The sequence below is a fragment of the Lagopus leucura genome, unplaced genomic scaffold, assembly GCF_019238085.1.
Source record: "Lagopus leucura isolate 7727_CA_CO unplaced genomic scaffold, USGS_WTPT01 Super-Scaffold_100028, whole genome shotgun sequence".
Taxonomy (NCBI): domain Eukaryota; kingdom Metazoa; phylum Chordata; class Aves; order Galliformes; family Phasianidae; genus Lagopus; species Lagopus leucura.
Window position 1 is genome coordinate 7,769,435 of NW_024962279.1, and position 16,704 is coordinate 7,786,138.

General features: G+C 51.5%; 4 protein-coding genes across 7 annotated transcripts in view; 2 read left to right on the top strand and 2 right to left on the bottom strand.

Moving 5' to 3' along the window:
• LOC122185212 (cullin-associated NEDD8-dissociated protein 1-like) overlaps positions 1-9,954 on the top strand; it is a 16,596-nt gene extending 6,642 nt beyond the window's left edge. Inside the window, exons 8-15 of the mRNA XM_042880791.1 lie at positions 2,016-2,308; positions 2,956-3,097; positions 4,228-5,736; positions 6,086-6,181; positions 6,886-7,055; positions 7,163-7,327; positions 8,252-8,359; positions 8,535-9,954. Coding sequence (XP_042736725.1) covers positions 2,016-2,308; positions 2,956-3,097; positions 4,228-5,736; positions 6,086-6,181; positions 6,886-7,055; positions 7,163-7,327; positions 8,252-8,359; positions 8,535-8,762 — 2,711 coding nt within the window. The 3' untranslated portion in view covers positions 8,763-9,954. The remainder of the gene's footprint in view (positions 1-2,015; positions 2,309-2,955; positions 3,098-4,227; positions 5,737-6,085; positions 6,182-6,885; positions 7,056-7,162; positions 7,328-8,251; positions 8,360-8,534) is intronic.
• Positions 9,955-10,287: 333 nt separating this feature from the next.
• RPL32 (ribosomal protein L32) lies at positions 10,288-12,040 on the bottom strand. The gene is made up of 4 exons (XM_042880795.1): positions 11,975-12,040; positions 11,266-11,366; positions 10,812-10,993; positions 10,288-10,467 (listed from the first exon to the last, which is right to left on the bottom strand). The coding sequence occupies exons 2-4, from the start codon at positions 11,359-11,361 to the stop codon at positions 10,338-10,340; spliced, it is 408 nt and encodes a 135-aa protein (XP_042736729.1). The 5' UTR covers positions 11,362-11,366; positions 11,975-12,040; the 3' UTR covers positions 10,288-10,337.
• A 358-nt stretch (positions 12,041-12,398) lies between these two features.
• On the bottom strand, positions 12,399-15,533 carry MBD4 (methyl-CpG binding domain 4, DNA glycosylase). The gene is made up of 7 exons (XM_042880813.1): positions 15,443-15,533; positions 14,718-15,230; positions 14,168-14,242; positions 13,775-13,909; positions 13,398-13,547; positions 13,006-13,109; positions 12,399-12,640 (listed from the first exon to the last, which is right to left on the bottom strand). The coding sequence occupies exons 1-7, from the start codon at positions 15,531-15,533 to the stop codon at positions 12,563-12,565; spliced, it is 1,146 nt and encodes a 381-aa protein (XP_042736747.1). The 3' UTR covers positions 12,399-12,562.
• Positions 15,534-15,696: 163 nt separating this feature from the next.
• Positions 15,697-16,704, top strand: part of IFT122 (intraflagellar transport 122) — a 29,404-nt gene continuing 28,396 nt past the window's right edge. For all 4 annotated transcript variants that reach the window (XM_042880851.1, XM_042880847.1, XM_042880848.1 and 1 more), the window contains exons 1-3: positions 15,697-15,768; positions 15,944-16,010; positions 16,479-16,563. In XM_042880851.1, the coding sequence (XP_042736785.1) occupies positions 15,728-15,768; positions 15,944-16,010; positions 16,479-16,563 (193 nt within the window). In that variant the 5' untranslated portion in view covers positions 15,697-15,727. The remainder of the gene's footprint in view (positions 15,769-15,943; positions 16,011-16,478; positions 16,564-16,704) is intronic.

Genomic DNA, 16,704 nt, shown 5'->3' on the forward strand with positions numbered 1-16,704 from the left:
TAGTAGTAATCTCCTAGAGCATGTACAGGGAGCAGCCATGCTTCATGCTTGGAAATCCTGAGGAGCAGCTCTGACATCTTGGCTGTTGGAAGCACTTCCTTGTGCTCTCAGAAGTGCCAGTGCTGCTTGCAGCCTGCCAGGCAGACCTCAGACTGTGGCTCCGAGCAGCTGATTTGGTGTGTGTGGGTTGTCAGTCGAGGGGAGGTGCCATCTTTGAGCCTTCTGAAGTCTGAGCTTCCACTGGTGGCACCAAGCATTTGAATCAGCTGTAACCAGGTTCCTGGTTCTCTGATAATTTAGCTGCAGTAGATTCACACATGTGCCAGTTAGAATCTCCTCCTGGGATCCTAACAAAATGGTGTTTCTTGAGAAGAAAGATGTTACGAGGAGATCTAACAATTGCAGTTAACGGTTACCTTATGGGTTTCTTACTGCATCTGCTGGGGTGCTGTGCAGTATTGTTTTTGGGTTAGATGATCTCTAGAGGTCCCTTCCAGCCCCTACAATTCTGTGGTTCTGTGAACTGCTGTTGAAATGAAAGGCTGCCATTTCAGCGTAACAGTTTCAGTTCAACCCAACTCAGCCTACAGATATTGTAGCCACACCATTGTTATTATTATAAGGCAGCTATTTTTTACTGCTTTGTAGCAGAAAGAAGCAAAGCTACAGTCCTGGACCCTTGAAAGTAGAAACATTAGAAACATCTCAGTCACCAGTGAAAGCAATCTGATACTGTCTTAAGAGGGGTCTTGTGTTTACTTTCAGAATCTGTTTAGCTTGGTCAGATAGCAGGTGTATGTCTGAGTACTTTCACCTATAGAAAGCATCTTGTAATGTCTCTATCTATAGCTGCATGAAATGTGTGGCAGCTAAGAGCAAAGTTAGAACAGGTTCCCTGAAAGGAGGGCATGTTTGTTTACTTTCATGCTAACCAGGGTAAGATCCTGGCAGGCTTCCTGGACAGTGTGTTAGTTCTTCTGCCAGTAACGTTGTAAATTGTTTGCTATTTTGTGCCATTCAGGGATTGCTAAAACAAATATTTACGTATTTCTGCCTTTAAAATTTCTGCCTTTGGGCTCCATCAGCAGAGGGGTGGCCAGCAGGGACAGGGAGGTGATTGTCCCCCTCTGCTCTGCTCTTGTGAGGCCCCATCTGCAGCACTGCGTCCAAGTGTACAAGAAAGTACAAGAAAGACAGGGAGCTGTTGGAGAGGGTCCAGAGGAGAGCCATGAAGATGATCAGGGGACTGGAGCACCTCCCCTACGAAGACAGGCTGATGGAGCTGGGCTTGTTCAGCCTGGAGAAGAGAAGCTGTGGGGTGACCTCATTGCAGCCTTTGGTACCTAAAGGGAGCCTACAGACAGGAGGGGAATCAATTCTTGGAAAGGGTTGATAACTGCAGGACAGGGGGAAATGGTTTGAAGTTGAGGGAGGGGAGATTTAGATTGGACAGATTTAGATTGGACGTCAGGGGGAAACTCTTTACAGAGAGAGCGGTGAGGTGCTGGAGCAGCTGCCCAGAGAGGCTGTGATGCCCCGTCCATCCCTGGAGGTGTTCAAGGCCAGGTTGGATGGGGCCCTGGGCAGCGTGGGATAGTATTAAATGTGGGGGTTGGTGCATGCAGCAGGGGGTTGGAGATTCATGATCCTTGAGGTCCCTTCCAACCCTGGCCGTTCTGTGATTCTGTAAAATCAGAGAATCTCATTTTTCCTTCAAAACAAAAGCCTTCATGCCTGAGCTGATGTGGCTTCCCCAGTAAGTGAAGTAATATTAAGGTTTGTTCTGCCAGCTCTCACGTGAAACAGAAGGATCTGAACTCACATCAGCCCTGGGTCACCCTGCTGTCTCTGGTGACATCTGTAGGGACAGGCTATTCTGGACAATTTTGTATGTGTGAGTTATTGGCACCTGTTTGTTTAGTCAGCCAAAGGGTTAGACTCTGAGATATCAGGTGATGGTCTACTTCTGATTTGCTCCTGACAATGCACCTTGTTTTCCCTTGTCTTCCTTCCAGAAAGTGATGATGAGTACAGTGATGATGATGACATCAGTTGGAAAGTCCGCAGGGCTGCAGCAAAGTGCCTGGAGGCCATTGTCAGCAGCAGGCATGATCTCCTTCAGGACTTCTACAAAACCCTTTCTCCAGTTTTGATAAGCAGATTTAAGGAGAGAGAGGAGAATGTCAAAGCTGATATCTTCAGTGCTTATATCTCCTTGCTGAAGCAAACGCTGCCCGTCCAGAGCTGGCTGCATGCTTCAGACGACTCTGACAAAGATGATGTTTCCCTGACAATGCTTCAGAACCAGGTGTGTGAGGAGATGGTGGGCTGGATGACAGCAGAAAGCAATAAAGAGAAGTAGATAGTGAGCCACTGATGAATGTGCCTAATAGTCAAGCTTGAGAACAAAGCTAGCTGAAGGAGCTTTGGGCAGACTACCAGGAGGTACTGGATCCCAAGGGTTAACAGTTCCCCCTTTTGTTTCAGTTCATTCTTACTACCCTTCCTGGGAGTGAGAGCTGAGGCAGAGCAAGAGCACTCAGCTGTGTGCAGTTGTTCCCCTGGGCCAGCCTCTGGCGTGTTTTTAGACTGTACAGGACACACTAGCCTTTGGCTAAAGTAACGGTCTTGTTGTATTTCTTAAAGCTTTTGTTTTAGGGGACAACACCCGCACCAGAAAGGTTTGCTGGGGATTCTGTTTGTAGAATATGGAAGAATAAAGTCCCCTCCAGCTCACCTGTTTGTGTATTTTTTCTTCACATGCACTGTAATCTTTCCTTTGTCTTGTTTTCTAATGAACAACTCCACTGTTGACTGCTGAATCCTGACGGTTTTCTTGCTGTGCTGTTGGTGCTTCTGGCTCAGCTGAGCAAGCTGCTTTGGAAACAGATCTCTGTGCTCTGGAAGCTGGGATGACCGATGTGTTTCTTTCTGTTTTGTTTTTCCACACTGCAGGTTCCCAGCATTGTCAAGGCCTTGCACAAGCAGCTCAAAGACAAGAGCATCAAGTCCAGGCAAGGTTGTTTCAGCCTCCTGACGGAGCTGGCCAATGTTCTTCCTGGTTGCCTGGCAGAGCATGTCCCTGCACTAGTGCCTGGTAAAGCTTGTCCACGGTCCGTGGGTTGGCTCTGTTAGTTGGTATCACAGCATGTGTGCTCCTGACCTGTGTGTTCAGGTTTTATTCCTGTGTGTTGTTTCTGTTCAGCTTCAAGGCCTGCATGTCACGTTCTTCTCCACATTGATATGTTAAGCAGTTCCCAGATCAGTCCTTAGTTCTGTCTACCACTGACAGCCAGGGTAAGAATACCAGCTTCATTTCCACAGTCCCTGGAGGAGGTGTCTTTAAGAGGGCATGTTCCAGCCTCCTTTGAAATTAGCTAGAATTACTTGCTAGCCTGCTGAGGTCAGTAACAAGTGACTTTTTCTTTTACAAAATGTAGTGGTATTAACAGAGATATTCATTCTGACTGATAATTTTATATGTTCCCTCACATTTTTCACAGAGCTTTCCTTGCCTGTGAGTTCATGAAGTATCCCAGACTGCTGAAAGGCTTGTAGTACTGAGGGTCTGCTTTGGCTTTTGGAGTGACTGTGTAGTAAATGTATAAAAAGTCTCCTGTCCTTCTTTCTTAGGAATCAGTGCATTGCAGAAAGCTCGTAATCAGAAAGCCAAGCACAACTTCAGGGATAGCAAGCAGTGTTGTGTTTCTGATTAAGTCAGAAAATGGACTTGGAAGTATGTGACATTTAGGAAGGAAGTCTGCTAATGATCCACAGTTATGTTGCTGGCAATACTAACAGGAGTCATAAAAGAAGTCATAAGACTTCCCACAGAAGAATAAAGGAAAAGCTCAGAAAGGGACATTACAGCTGCGTGGGGTGTCTGCTGAGAATGGAGAATTCCAGCCTTAACATTGTCAGTCCTGGTTGTATTCTGATAACAGTCCTTCCTTAGCTCAGCCCAGGATGACTTTTCTTATTAAGTTTTAAAAAGTTTCTGTGGCCAGCTATCTGTGCCTGCTGCAAAGAGTGACTGCTTCTTCCCTGGAAGCAGAAAGACTGCAAAGATAATAGTTCTTTGGAATGGTAAATATAATTTGAGTGCGGAGAGGAAAGAAAACAGATTCAGATTGAGCCCATTTTCTGAGGGTGTCTTTGGTGGCTTTTTTTCCCAATAGAAACCATCAGTTGAAATAAGCAGCGTTCATTCTTGTCTCTTCTGCACAGGCATTGTTTTCTCCTTGGCCGACAAATCCAACTCCTCCAACATGAGAATCGACGCGCTGTCTTTCCTTTACGTCCTTCTTTGCAACCACGAGCCAGAGGCATTTCATCCTCATATCAAAAGCCTGTTACCTCCAGTTGTGGCCTGTATAGGAGACCCCTTCTATAAGATCACTTCAGAAGCTCTGCTGGTTGCTCAGCAGCTTGTGAAGGTTATCAGGCCTCTGGACAAACCTTGCACTTTTGATGCCAAGCCATATGTGAAGGACCTTTTTCCTGGGACTCTGAAACGATTGAAGGCAGCTGACATTGACCAGGAGGTAAAAGAGCGTGCTATCTCGTGTATGGGACAAATCATTTACAGTCTGGGAGACCATTTAAGCACTGATCTGCAGCCAACGTTGAAGATATTTCTGGAGAGGCTCAAAAATGAAATCACCCGATTGACAGCAGTTAAAGCATTAACACTCATTGCCAGTTCTCCACTTAAAATAGACTTAAGACCTATCCTAGGGGAAGGCTTCCCCATTCTAGCTTCCTTCTTGAGAAAGAATCAACGTGCCTTGAAACTCAGCACTCTGGCCGCTCTGGATATTCTGGTGAAGAACTACAGTGACAGCCTTAAGCCTGTCATGATAGAGTCTGTTCTTACAGAGCTCCCTGCTTTAATCAGTGAGAATGACATGCACGTTTCCCAGGTGGCGATCGCATTCCTTACTACTTTAGCTAAGGTTTATCCATCCTGCATCTCTAAGATCACTGGTTCAGTTCTTGCTGAAATCTTTCAGCTTGTCCACTCACCTTTGCTTCAAGGAGGGGCTCTGAACGCTATCATTGACTTCTTCCAGGCTCTGGTTCTGACAAAGGCAGCCACTGTGGGCTACTCAGAGCTGCTGAAGCAGCTGACGGCACCCGTGTACTCCTCTGGTCCACCTGGGGCATCGGCAGCGTTACACAAGCAGGCGTATTATTCTGCTGCTAAGTGTGTGGCAGCCCTTTCCTCGGCCTGCCCCAAAGAAGCCCCTGGCACAGTGAACCAGTTTATCCAGGATGTAAAAAGCCCCAAAAGCAGCGCTGCTGTAAAGGTGCTGGCCTTCCTTTCGCTGGCAGAGATGGGGCGCACCACGAACCTCACGAGTGCTCAGAAGGAGCTCAAAACCGTCATCCTGGAAGCATTCGCTTCCCCCAGCGAAGAGGTGAAATCTGCTGCTTCCTATGCACTGGGGAACATCAGTGTTGGAAATCTTAAGGAGTATCTTCCCTTCATGCTGAAAGAGATTGAAAGCCAGCCCAAGAGACAGTACCTCCTGCTGCACTCTTTAAAAGAAGTCATTAGCTCCTCCCCAGCCGACAGCCTCAAGCCCTACGTGGAGGATATTTGGGCTCTGCTTTTTAAGCACTGTGAGTGCTCAGAGGAAGGGACGCGCAACGTGGTGGCCGAGTGCTTGGGGAAGCTGACTCTGGTGAATCCCTCTGAGCTGCTGCCTCGGCTGAAAAAACAGCTGTCATCAGGTAATGAAGAGCACTGCTGAGATGGAGAGGTGCTTTGTTTTGCTGGAAGCTCCTCTTGTAAAGCACTGGTGGGTACTGCGGGGAGACAGGCAGACCGGAGAGGTGAAAGGGAGACAGGGGATCTTTGCGAGGGGCTCAAAGGAGCCATGCATTGCATGGGCTGTGGGAGGTGGCTCACAGCAGGGACTGGACAAAGACATTGTGCTGGGAGAGGTTGTTCAGGCAAATCCTCAGCCCGCTTTTCAATGCATGTCCGCTGAAACTGAGAGCAGAATGCGTGCTACAAAGTTAAAGTGATGATTTTGTCTCTTGATCTGTCACTGTTTTCTTCTTTCCATCTTTGTCGCAGGCTCTCCGCATGCCCGCAGTACAGTGGTGACTGCAGTCAAATTCACCATTGCAGACCATCCTCAACCTATTGATGCTCTTCTGAAAGGCTGCATAGGTAAGCTAGTGAAAGTCGCAGGGTGCGTGGGAGCAGGTTTTGGCTTTCATTAACAGCTCAGGGATTTTTCACACCTGTGTGAGCCTCACCTAATCCAGTTATTTTTCTGCAGTGCCTCTTTGCTTTTGGCGCTCAGGAGGAGCACTGTCACGTGGGCCCTTGCTAAATGTTGTGATACTCTGCTCTCGGGCATATTCTGTTGGTGGCAGAGATTTTTAGGAAGCATTAACTCCCTCTGCTTTCAAACGTAAGATTCAAGCATTATGCAGAAAGGATCTTGTGAAACACAACCCAAATTAAGGCCTTATACCTTGTAGGGAGCCTCTGTCTCAGATCTGTTGTATGGAAGTAGGCCTTCTGTTTCTGAGAAGTCTTATTGGAGCAAAGTAGATCTAAGCAAGAAGAAAGAACGCCGTCCTTGAATACTGAACCTTCAGATGTGACTTTAAGGGAAGGTCTGCGGTAGCTGGAATCTTGCCGTTTATCTTTATGCCCATATGCAAAAAAATATGCACAATTCTTCTATTAAGGATATAGTAACCCTCAATTAAAGTATCTCCAGTGTCTGTTAACCATGCCCCTAAAGTTATTTCACCATAGCTGTATCCCAGCTACATCAAAAGTACACTGTAGTGTTCCTGTGTCAGTTACAATTGCTTCTTGGTGGACCTGTAAAACACTGCCTGATGTGTTCTCAACCACAGGTAACTTCTTAAAAACCCTTCAGGATTCAGACCTGAATGTTCGACGGGTGGCTTTAGCCATGTTTAATTCTGCTGCTCATAACAAACCTTCTTTAATCCGGGACTTGCTAAACGCACTTCTCCCCAGCTTATATAACGAAACAAAGGTCAGAAGAGAACTCATCCGAGAGGTATGCCATCGGTTTGTGCCGAGCGCGGTACGGCAGCAGCTCTGTGTGTGTGAAGCAGTCTCGCTGTCTGCTGGTAGGTTACAGCTCTGGTTTTTTTCTTGTTTAAGGTAGAAATGGGGCCATTCAAACACACGGTGGATGATGGCCTTGATGTGAGGAAAGCTGCTTTTGAGTGCATGTACACGCTGCTGGAAAGCTGCCTTGACCGGTTGGATATCTGTGAGTACCTGAACCATGTGGAGGATGGACTGAAGGATCACTATGATATTCAGGTGGGTAGGTGCTTTGCCAAAACTGCTGTAGGACAGAGAAGTAACTGATGTTACTCAGCTGTCATGGAGTTGACCAGATCAATCTATGGCCGTGACAGGGGGGCAGCAGGCCTCTGCCCTTCCACCCCCACCCCGGTCCCACAGAATGGGAAGGAAGGAAGGGAGGAAAAGAACAGCGGCAACAATCTATGGAGGAACACTTGTTTTACTGTGATACCGGAATACAAGATAACACAATAGATACAATTTAATTGAAATTGAGACTATTAAATCAGACAAGATGAGAGAGAGAGTTCCCGAGACTGAGTCAAACCTGAACAGCTTGGAACGGCTGGGAAAGCACCTCCAGCACCCACTGCCAGGCAGCAGGAGAGCCCCCCCCTGGAAGGGCCAGATCCCAGGACTTCTGTAATGTACAGGGATGGGAACCTGGGATTGGGGCAGGGACACTTTAATGCCCCGTGCACTGCATGATATTTTGATGTGGAAGACTGCAACCCAAAAAAACAAAAAACATAAAACCATGACATCAGCTCTGAGGGAGCCAGGGCACGACTCATAGCTTGATAGGAGCACTGTTTCCTTTTCATTCTGTTTAATCTACCTCCACTTAGAAGGGGTACAGCAGTGGCACAACTGCTGGGTGAACGCAGGCTTTCTCTCAAAAGCTGAGCACCCCACAGACCCCTGGCAGCAGGACGCCTGGGACCTGAGTCCAGCTGGGCACCTGTTGTACGTTGGCTGCAAGCAGGTGCATTTCTAATTATGACTCTTAATAAAAACCCCTCGCAGAAGTGCAGAGGAAACCACTGTGGTACAGATGCCATGATGAGAGCACAGCCTTCTGCAGACAGATCCATGCTGGAGCCAGGGCAATGGAGGCTGCAGCGAAGCAGCACATCTTACCTTTCCTCCTTTGTCTAGATGCTGACTTTCATAATGCTGGCCCGGCTGTCTACGCTTTGTCCTAACGCAGTTCTGCAGCGGCTCGAGCGACTGATCGAACCGCTCCGGGCAACCTGCTCCACAAAGGTGAGATCAGTGGGGCGTGCTGGGCGTTCTTAGCCCTCTGCTACTACTTCTGAGCAACCTGCTCCCCAAGTCCCTCTGATTAGAAAACAATCTGCTCACTCTGCTGATGTGGTCAGTGCTGTGCCAGCATCACCTTTTCTTAATCCCAACTGAAGATTCTGCTTTGGATTTTTAGGTAAAAGCTGGTTCAGTGAAACAGGAGTTTGAAAAGCAGGATGAATTGAAGCGATCGGCAATGAGAGCAGTAGCTGCTCTCCTGACCATCCCTGAAGCAGAGAAAAGTCCAGCGATGGCTGAATTTTCTTCTCACATCAGATCCAGTCCTGAAATGGCATCGCTTTTTGAAAGTATCCAGAAAGACACTGCTTCTCTGCCTTCTGCAGAATCAATGGACGTGAGCTAGGGCTCTGCCCTGCGCTCCATTGCCTGCCTCCCCACACGTGAGCCAAGGGATGTCACAGGTGGGCAGTGAGGATGTCATCAAGCTGCTCTGTGCTGCAGCAGCTGCTTGGCAGCCGGTGAGTGCTAGCAGAAGTAGCTGCTTCTGGCTGCACCTGTGGGCACCAGGCATCTCACTGCATTTTAACGTGGCACGTGAGATCAAGGAAAGCATTGCCCCCGTGCAGGGAGGAGTAGATGTGTATGCTAAGTTTCAGCAAGCTTTTACAGGGTATGTCAAGCAATGTAGCATGATGCCATGGAAAATGGAAACCACCTCCTGGAGTTTCCCTACTGAAGTGCAAAGTGAAATAGCTTTAAAGTTTGTTTTTTTTTTTTAACCACTGCACACGCACTTTTTACTCCAAATTGCCTGAAGAATGTATTGTTTCACTTAACAACATGGCTGAAATCTGCGTGTCTTTTAAGTAGTGATGTACACCATAAGCACCTTTGTCAAGAAGAGGAAGGAAACTTGCATGAGCAAAGCTGCGCAAGCTGCAGCTGGACTTTCTTACCAAGACATCCCAGCCTGTCTGCACAGGGCTGGATTCATACAAGGGACAGGTGGGTATTTCCACAGCGTTTCAGCAATGCTTTTTCTTTCTACTTTTACTGCAGAATACCTCAATAGGCTGCCTTCCAAAAGAGACTGCAGGATTGTAGTACAACACAAATCACTTACCAAGCTTTTCTCTGCATTAAGCAGTGGGCCTCTCTTTGCTTCTTGGAGCAATCAGTTCTGAGTGACCACCACCACAGCACCCATCTGCTCCAAATTCTGGTCATTAAATTACACAGCTGCAACACTAATTAGGAGGGAAGCTCATATTGAGTGCTCCAGTATCACAGGTGAATCTCAGTAACCAGAGTTGCTGAAACATACAGTCCACAGTACCTTCTGTCATTTGAAAACCTCTAAAGCAGATGTTTTGTTCTAATACTGCTTTGCAGAGGGGAAGAAAAGCCTTAAGAGAAAATGTAACAGCAAATTAGACAACAAGTGCACCACGACACATTTCTTACAGCCATGGAGTTGTAATAAGTTTTCATTTCTCATTTTTGACAGCGGTTGATGTGAAAAATATTTATAGTGCAGTGTTAAAGAATATCCACCTTGTTTGAGTGGTAACTTAAAATAAAAATGTACCTACGAAGCCGTGTTCATTCCTGAATTCATTGCTTATCACAGCAACATTACACTGCTAACGCTACTAGGAGCCTACAGAACAAGGGAACATCTGCTTGCATGACCTTTTCTTAGCCTCCACTAAGATGTCAGTTCCCCCCCCTGCAGCATGATCGCAAGCAGGGTATGGCTCCAGGCCCCCTGAAGCACAAGTACCGGGAAGGAAGCAAATCTCCAGGTAAGAGCAAGAGATGCACAAAGTGCACTGCTGCAAGCTCACCGTCAGCACAAACCTCAGGTGCAAGTGGAGTCACAGCACTGTGTGCCAAGCCCTCAGAAACAGGCAACAGGCCAATCCTGATCAGTTTGTTTTTACATTTTATTAAATACATCCCACACGTGGAGGCCAGCTTATTCGTTTTCCTCGCTGCGCAGTCTGGCATTCGGGTTGGTGATCTTGATGGCGAGCTGAGCCGCTCTCTCCACAATGACCTTCCGGTTCTTGGAAGACACGTTGTGAGCAATCTCTGCACAGTACGACCTGCAGGGAACACAGCGCGCCCTAAGCCTCCCCGGCCCGATGCGTGGCAGCAGTGCAGGCAAAGCAACGAGAGCCATCCTGCTGACAGCAGAGCAGTTTAACAACGAGCCACAGACAGAGGTCTGACGGCCTCAGGCTCTCCATTCGCCTTCCAGCACCGCGGCGCTGAGTAAAGCGAGACGGTGCCTGCGTTCCCCAAAGCTGCACACCTCCCAGGTCTCCTACCCGCATCCTCCTCCTCAGTGCCGTTGTGGGATGGGCAGCACAGCAGCACACAGCCGCAGCACTGACTGCAGAACTGCAGCAACAATCAGGGAAGGAAGGGAATAAACCCAGAGACTTACTTGTTGCTCATCATGAGCACCTCCAGCTCTTTGACATTGTGGACCAGAAACTTCCTGAATCCCGTGGGCAGCATATGCTTTGTCTTCTTGTTGCTCCCATAACCGATGTTGGGCATCAGGATCTGGCCCTTGAACCTCCTGCGAACTCTGTTATCGATACCTCTCGGTTTCCGCCAGTTGCGCTAAAGAAACACAGGGAGCATTTGGCATTCAATTACAAAACTACATTGGTGCGAGAATGCCTGCACCGAGGTTGGCCAAAACCAACCGACGAAGATTCACTGTGCTGCACTGCTGTATCACGTCCCATAGGTCTCACACCTGCGCTACCACTGCCCGGCCCACAGCTGCAACACCTGACCTTTATGCTCTAATCCATCACCAGGCCTCTGGGCAATCACAAACCCGACCTTCCCCAAGGTGCTGCTGTAAGGAAGCTTCCATGAGTTTTTACCTTGATTTTGACATAGCGATCAGACTGATGGCGGATGAACTTCTTGGTCCTCTTCTTAACGATCTTAGGCTTCACGAGAGGCCGGAGGGCAGGCATGGCGGCTGAGGGAAGCAGAGCAGGATGAGAAAAGGCGCAACACGGTGGCGATGCATCACCGTGCCAACGAGGGCTGTAGCAGGCTATCTTCCACCCCCTAGCCACTGCCAGAGCCAGGGAGGGAATGGGTGTTCCCCTGCAGTGTCTCTGCCTCCCGTGTCCGAAGCTGGCGGAGCACCACGAGCTCCCCAGATGCGATCTTGGGAGGCGGCCCGCGCTCAGCTCCCCACGCCCGCTCTCGCACGCTCCGTTCCCCGCCCGCCGACTTCAGGGCCCTTCCGGTTCCCGAGCAGCCCCGCGGAGGGCAGCAGCCGGAGTCCCTTTAAGGACGGAACTTCCGAGAGCCCAGCCGCCTCAGACCCGACGGCGGCCCGAACCCGGCCCGGCACCCCCGGCACCCCCCGTGGGCCGCTCCCGCTTCACTGCCGCCAGAAGCGACGCGCGCAGTGCTCCTGCGCGCGAGCCCGGCCTCGTTGGCCCCGCCGCCGCCGGGCTACGGGCCGCGGAAAAGCCCCGGCGCCATGGCTCCCCGCGCGGCGTGGAGGCCCCCGGGGCAGGCGGCGGGGCCGGGCGGGCCCTCCCGGGTCGGATGGCGGCGGATGGCGGCGCTCACCTGCTACGCGATGGCGCCGGCACGGCACGGCCCGCCGAGAGAAGGAGGGGCCGCCGCGCGCTGGGGCTTATGGGAGATCTGGGCGGTACCGACAGGTCAGCGCCGCGCCCCCTCTGCACGGAGCGAGCGGCCGCCCCTCGCGGGGTCACACAGAGCCCTGAGCCGCAACAAGGTGGGACGCGTCCTGGAGGGCGTCGCGGGAGAGCGGATAAGTGCCTCCTCCGCGTCCCGCTCTGCGCGTTCACTACGAAGCTGACAGGACCTGCCCGGCGCCGCTTCCGCCAGGAAGCTTAGGGCCAGGCGGCACGCGGCTTCCGCCAGGCCCGCTGAGTGGGAGAGCGCCCCCTGGCGGTGATGCACGCGCTGGCGGAACGGCAGCGGGGCGCGTTCGGTTTAAGGGGAACAGGGGAGCTTTACAAGAACAGATGCTACAAAGTTAGATACGTTTATTAAAAACCTTTAAAGCGCTCGAACATTTTATTACAGTGATTATCTGAGTTGATGTCACACAACATATAAACTAAGAACGCGATGCTCAGCACAGCTCTGATGCTGCGCAGCCCACTGCTGGCACACCTGAGGCTGCACTCAGTCCCCACTCAGCTTCTCATAGTTTTCCCAGAGCCATGTGTGGTAGACGCTCAGCTTGTGGTCCTGAGGCTGCACCTAAAACACAACAAAAGTAATTAATACTCATATGAATATCTTAACACACCTGACAGCTCCGAAGCACACCCCCAAGCTACTTCCCCTCCCAGCTCACAACCTGCCCTTGTCCAACCCACAGTGCCACAGTCAGAGCAACAGACCCCTGCCACGTGTGAGCTAAGGCAGATGGATCAGTCAGCCTTGACTTAAGGCAGACTTGCAAAAAATGCATTCTGAGAATTCAACTAATTGAAATTTAAAAAATATATATCTTTTTTTTTTTAAATCCAAGTGAGCGCATATGTGACAGCAGCAGGAGGCGAGGCCAGGCACGCACTGCCTGCACAGCCCCCTCAGGCCCCACTCACAGCAGCACCGCGCACCTCTTTCCACTCATTGACGCAGAAGATTCTGTAGGAGTCATTTCCGTACTTTCCAATTCCGTGCAGCTCAATGGGGTACTTCCACTGCTTGTGCAGGTACTCGTCTGGAACACACGCACAGCCCTCACCGTGCAGGCCCAGGTCTGAGCAGACACCATGCTGCCCCAGAGCTGCACATGGCAGCATTTTAAATGAAACCTCTACAAACACCACAAGTTACTCAGTTAAGACAATCCAATCAGCAGTTTCACACGTGTAAAACCAACATCTCCCAAAGCTTCAGAAAACAAACCAGCAGGGAAAGATGTCACAGAGCACAGTTAGGAAAATAGCTGTAGTTTTCTTGCTAACGACATTTACACCATTCCACAAACACAGCCATAAAAACTTACCTGAAAACTTGATTATTGTTTTTGCTCTGAGCGCATAGAGGCCAAGAGGTCTGAGCAGCTCTGACATTTCTTTCCAGTCTGCAGTTCTGGCTACTTCAGGGGAAGGGTACTTCCTGAGGAACTCCCAGAGCACAGGAATTGCCATTTTACCTGCTCAAAGAAACCATCATCAGCTGTGCAGGTCCCTCTTCACTTTAACTATGCATGGTTTTTGCCAAGGCACAAGAAACAAATTACTACTTTTTTTTTTTTTTTTTTTTAAACATCAACATTTTTATTTATTCTTTCATTAATGACACAAAAAAAATTGGCAGCTGTTTCAATCCTATATCACCACCCAACAGTTACACAACGTGAAAATGTATTACTCCATTTACCTGAAGTCTTATTGAGAAATATGGTCGCAATGAGAAGTTTCCACGGATCGTGGAAAAGTGTTTCTTGGACCAAATTAAAAGGGGAGCGTGGAGGAGTCCATTTCCTGAAGGCCTTCCTCCTAGGCGGGCTGGGAGCTGTACATGCAGGCAATATAAGGAAATACATAGGGTAATAAAGGATGGAATTAGAGGAAAAAAAAAATTAAATGACAAATTTTAGAAGCAGGCTCAGCACTGTGGGCACAGCGTTGGCAGTTTGTGCATAGGGGTGCACTTCACACTGCAGCCCCGCAGTGCAGCCATGTATGTGTTTCCCACATCATCACTTCACCCCGAGCCGCCTCATTGCTCTCCCCTGCAAAATGGCAGTTGTGTCCCCAAGGAGAATCCTACCTTCCTTACTGTATTTACTTGAAAAATACGGACTTGTTTTCCTCCTGTCCACTTGTGTCCGTGGGACAGATTCTTCTGTAAAGAAATGATACCTCAGTATTAAAATGGAAAACCCCACAGTTTGCCATCATGGCTCACAGACATTTTCCTCCTTAATTCGTGGTGGAATTACACAGATTCCACGTAGGAATGCATAACACAGATGTATTTTTCTGCATTTGAGCTCTGAGAAAAACATTCTGAAGAGAAATCACGACTCCAATGCAGCCTGGAAAACCGGGCCAAACGACAGCTAAGAATTCCACCCCGCCCCACACACTGCATCATGAAAGAAGGTACAACCAAAGCCTTCTCCACAAAGCACGGGGCCCAACACGGCACCAGCACCAAGAGGCAGCACACGTTCAGCACTTGATCCCAGGGCACAGCTGAAGAGGACGAAAGCGCTCCAGAAATGAGACGGCACGGGAGGCGCCCGTCCCGAATACTTTCCTCGGGCAGTTCAGGATAACGCGTTAGAATCATATTCTGCCTCAAAACACACCCATACCTCGCCGTATTTTAGCTGCCGCGAAGCTCTCGTCGCCAGCAGGCCGCAAGCCGTCGCTCCCCATTTCGGGGTCGGATTCGGAGCGCCGCGATCCCGGAGCCGCGGGCGCTGCGTGCGGCTCTTGGCGGCCGTTCCGCCCATCCGCGGCCGGCTCCGCGCATCCCGCCCGGCGCTCCACTTCCCGCCGGCCCCGCGCTGCTCTCCTCCTCTCGCTCCGGGCGCTCTCCCCGTTACTTCCTACGGAGCTCTTCCTCGCTCCGCCGTCCCGCGCGGCTCTCCCCGCCGCCTCCTCTCCGGCGCCGTTCGGGCGCCGCTCCGCCTTGCCGCCTTCCCCGCGCCGCGCCTCGGACCCATCGCTCCGGGAACTCCGCGCTCCGCCGTTCCGCACCCCGCTCCCAGCCGGGGCCGTGGCGCCGCCAGCTGTGCCGGCGTGATGGCAACGTTCCGCCAGCGCCCGTCCGGACCGCAGCGTCGTTCCTTCGGCGCTGAGGGCGGAGAGAACGGCGAGCCGTCAGAGGGGCCGCTTCTCCCGCCCGCCCCGTCGGAAGGCCGCTGGGCGGCACGCCGGAAGGAAGCCGAGGGGGCCGGAGCCGGGGCCACCTCCCGCCGCCGCCGCTACAGGACGGGGCTCCCGCAGCTCCCGCCGCGCCAAGAGGCGGCGGCGCGGCTCCGTCAGCGTGGCGCGGAGCTGCGGGACCCCGTCCGTGTAGCTCACGTGACCTCACCCGCACGCGCCGCTCCGACCTCCCGGAGGCGCGCGCCGCCGACGCGCTCGCTCCATCCCCGCTTCGACGTCTCCCGCCCGCCGGTCGCCATGGAAACCACTCTGTCGCGGGACGGCCTCGTTAAGGGGCGCTTCCGGACGCCGCGGTCACGTGACGTCCCTCGCGGCCCAGCCGAGCGGCGCCCCCTGCCGTCGCGGCGGTCCGGCGGGCCTCCGGGCGCCTGCGCGTTGCCCAGGGAGCCGGCGGCGCGACCGACTCGGCGACCGAGTGCGGTCCGGGCCCGGCATGCGGGCCGCGCTCACCTGGCGGGACCGGGCCGAGCACTGGTGAGCGCCGCGGGGCCGGCGGGGGCGGCGGGGAGTGGCGGGGAGCGGCGGGCCGGCAGCGGGCGCAGGGCCGGGGTCGGGCGGCCCTCGGGGCGCGGCTCCGCTGCCGGGGATCCCGGGAACGGGACGAGCCGCCAACATCGACAGCCGCGACGACGACTCGTCTCTTCCCCAGCATCTACGACCTCGCGTTCAAGCCGGACGGGACGCAGCTGATCGTTGCCGCCGGCAGTCGGCTCCTGGTACGGACAGCTCGCTTTCCCCGCGCTGGGGCCGCGCTCCTGCCGCGTTTAACCCGCCGCAAAGCTCGGCCCGCTCTGCGCTCTGCAGGCCGGCTGCGGGGCGCTGCGATGTTACCCAGATCCGAGCTCTGCTCCGTAGTGCGATTTCTGTTACTGCAGCGCCTCCTGACGCCTCGCCCAGCAGCCTGCAGGCCGCCCACCTTCACGCGAAGCTGGCGCGGCGCGCGGCGTGCGAACACCGCCGTGATTCTGCGTAATTTTTTAGTGCTGGACTTCTTCTGTGCCAATGTTAGGAAAGTATTGTTTGTTAAGGAAAACTGCTTTTACACTTTAAAATGCCTTAATCTGCATGAATTGTACTGCTTGCAAAAAAGGAAACAGAAAACAAAATGTAGAACCTTCCTGGCCTTCAGTAATTTTGTGTTACAGTCCTCATCCTGAATATTTTTTTTCTGGTTACTTGTGCAGGTATATGATACTTCTGATGGAACCTTAATTCAACCTCTGAAGGGACATAAGGACACTGTGTACTGTGTGGCTTATGCTAAAGATGGTAAATATCACTTCTATGGGACTTTCTTAGTCTGGTTTGTAAAGTGTGTAATATCTTCCATTCCGTATGGCAAATTGATAAAAATGGGGCTGTTCTAGTAATGGGATTTTTGAGTGTTGTGTGCGTGCGTTGAGTTTGTTG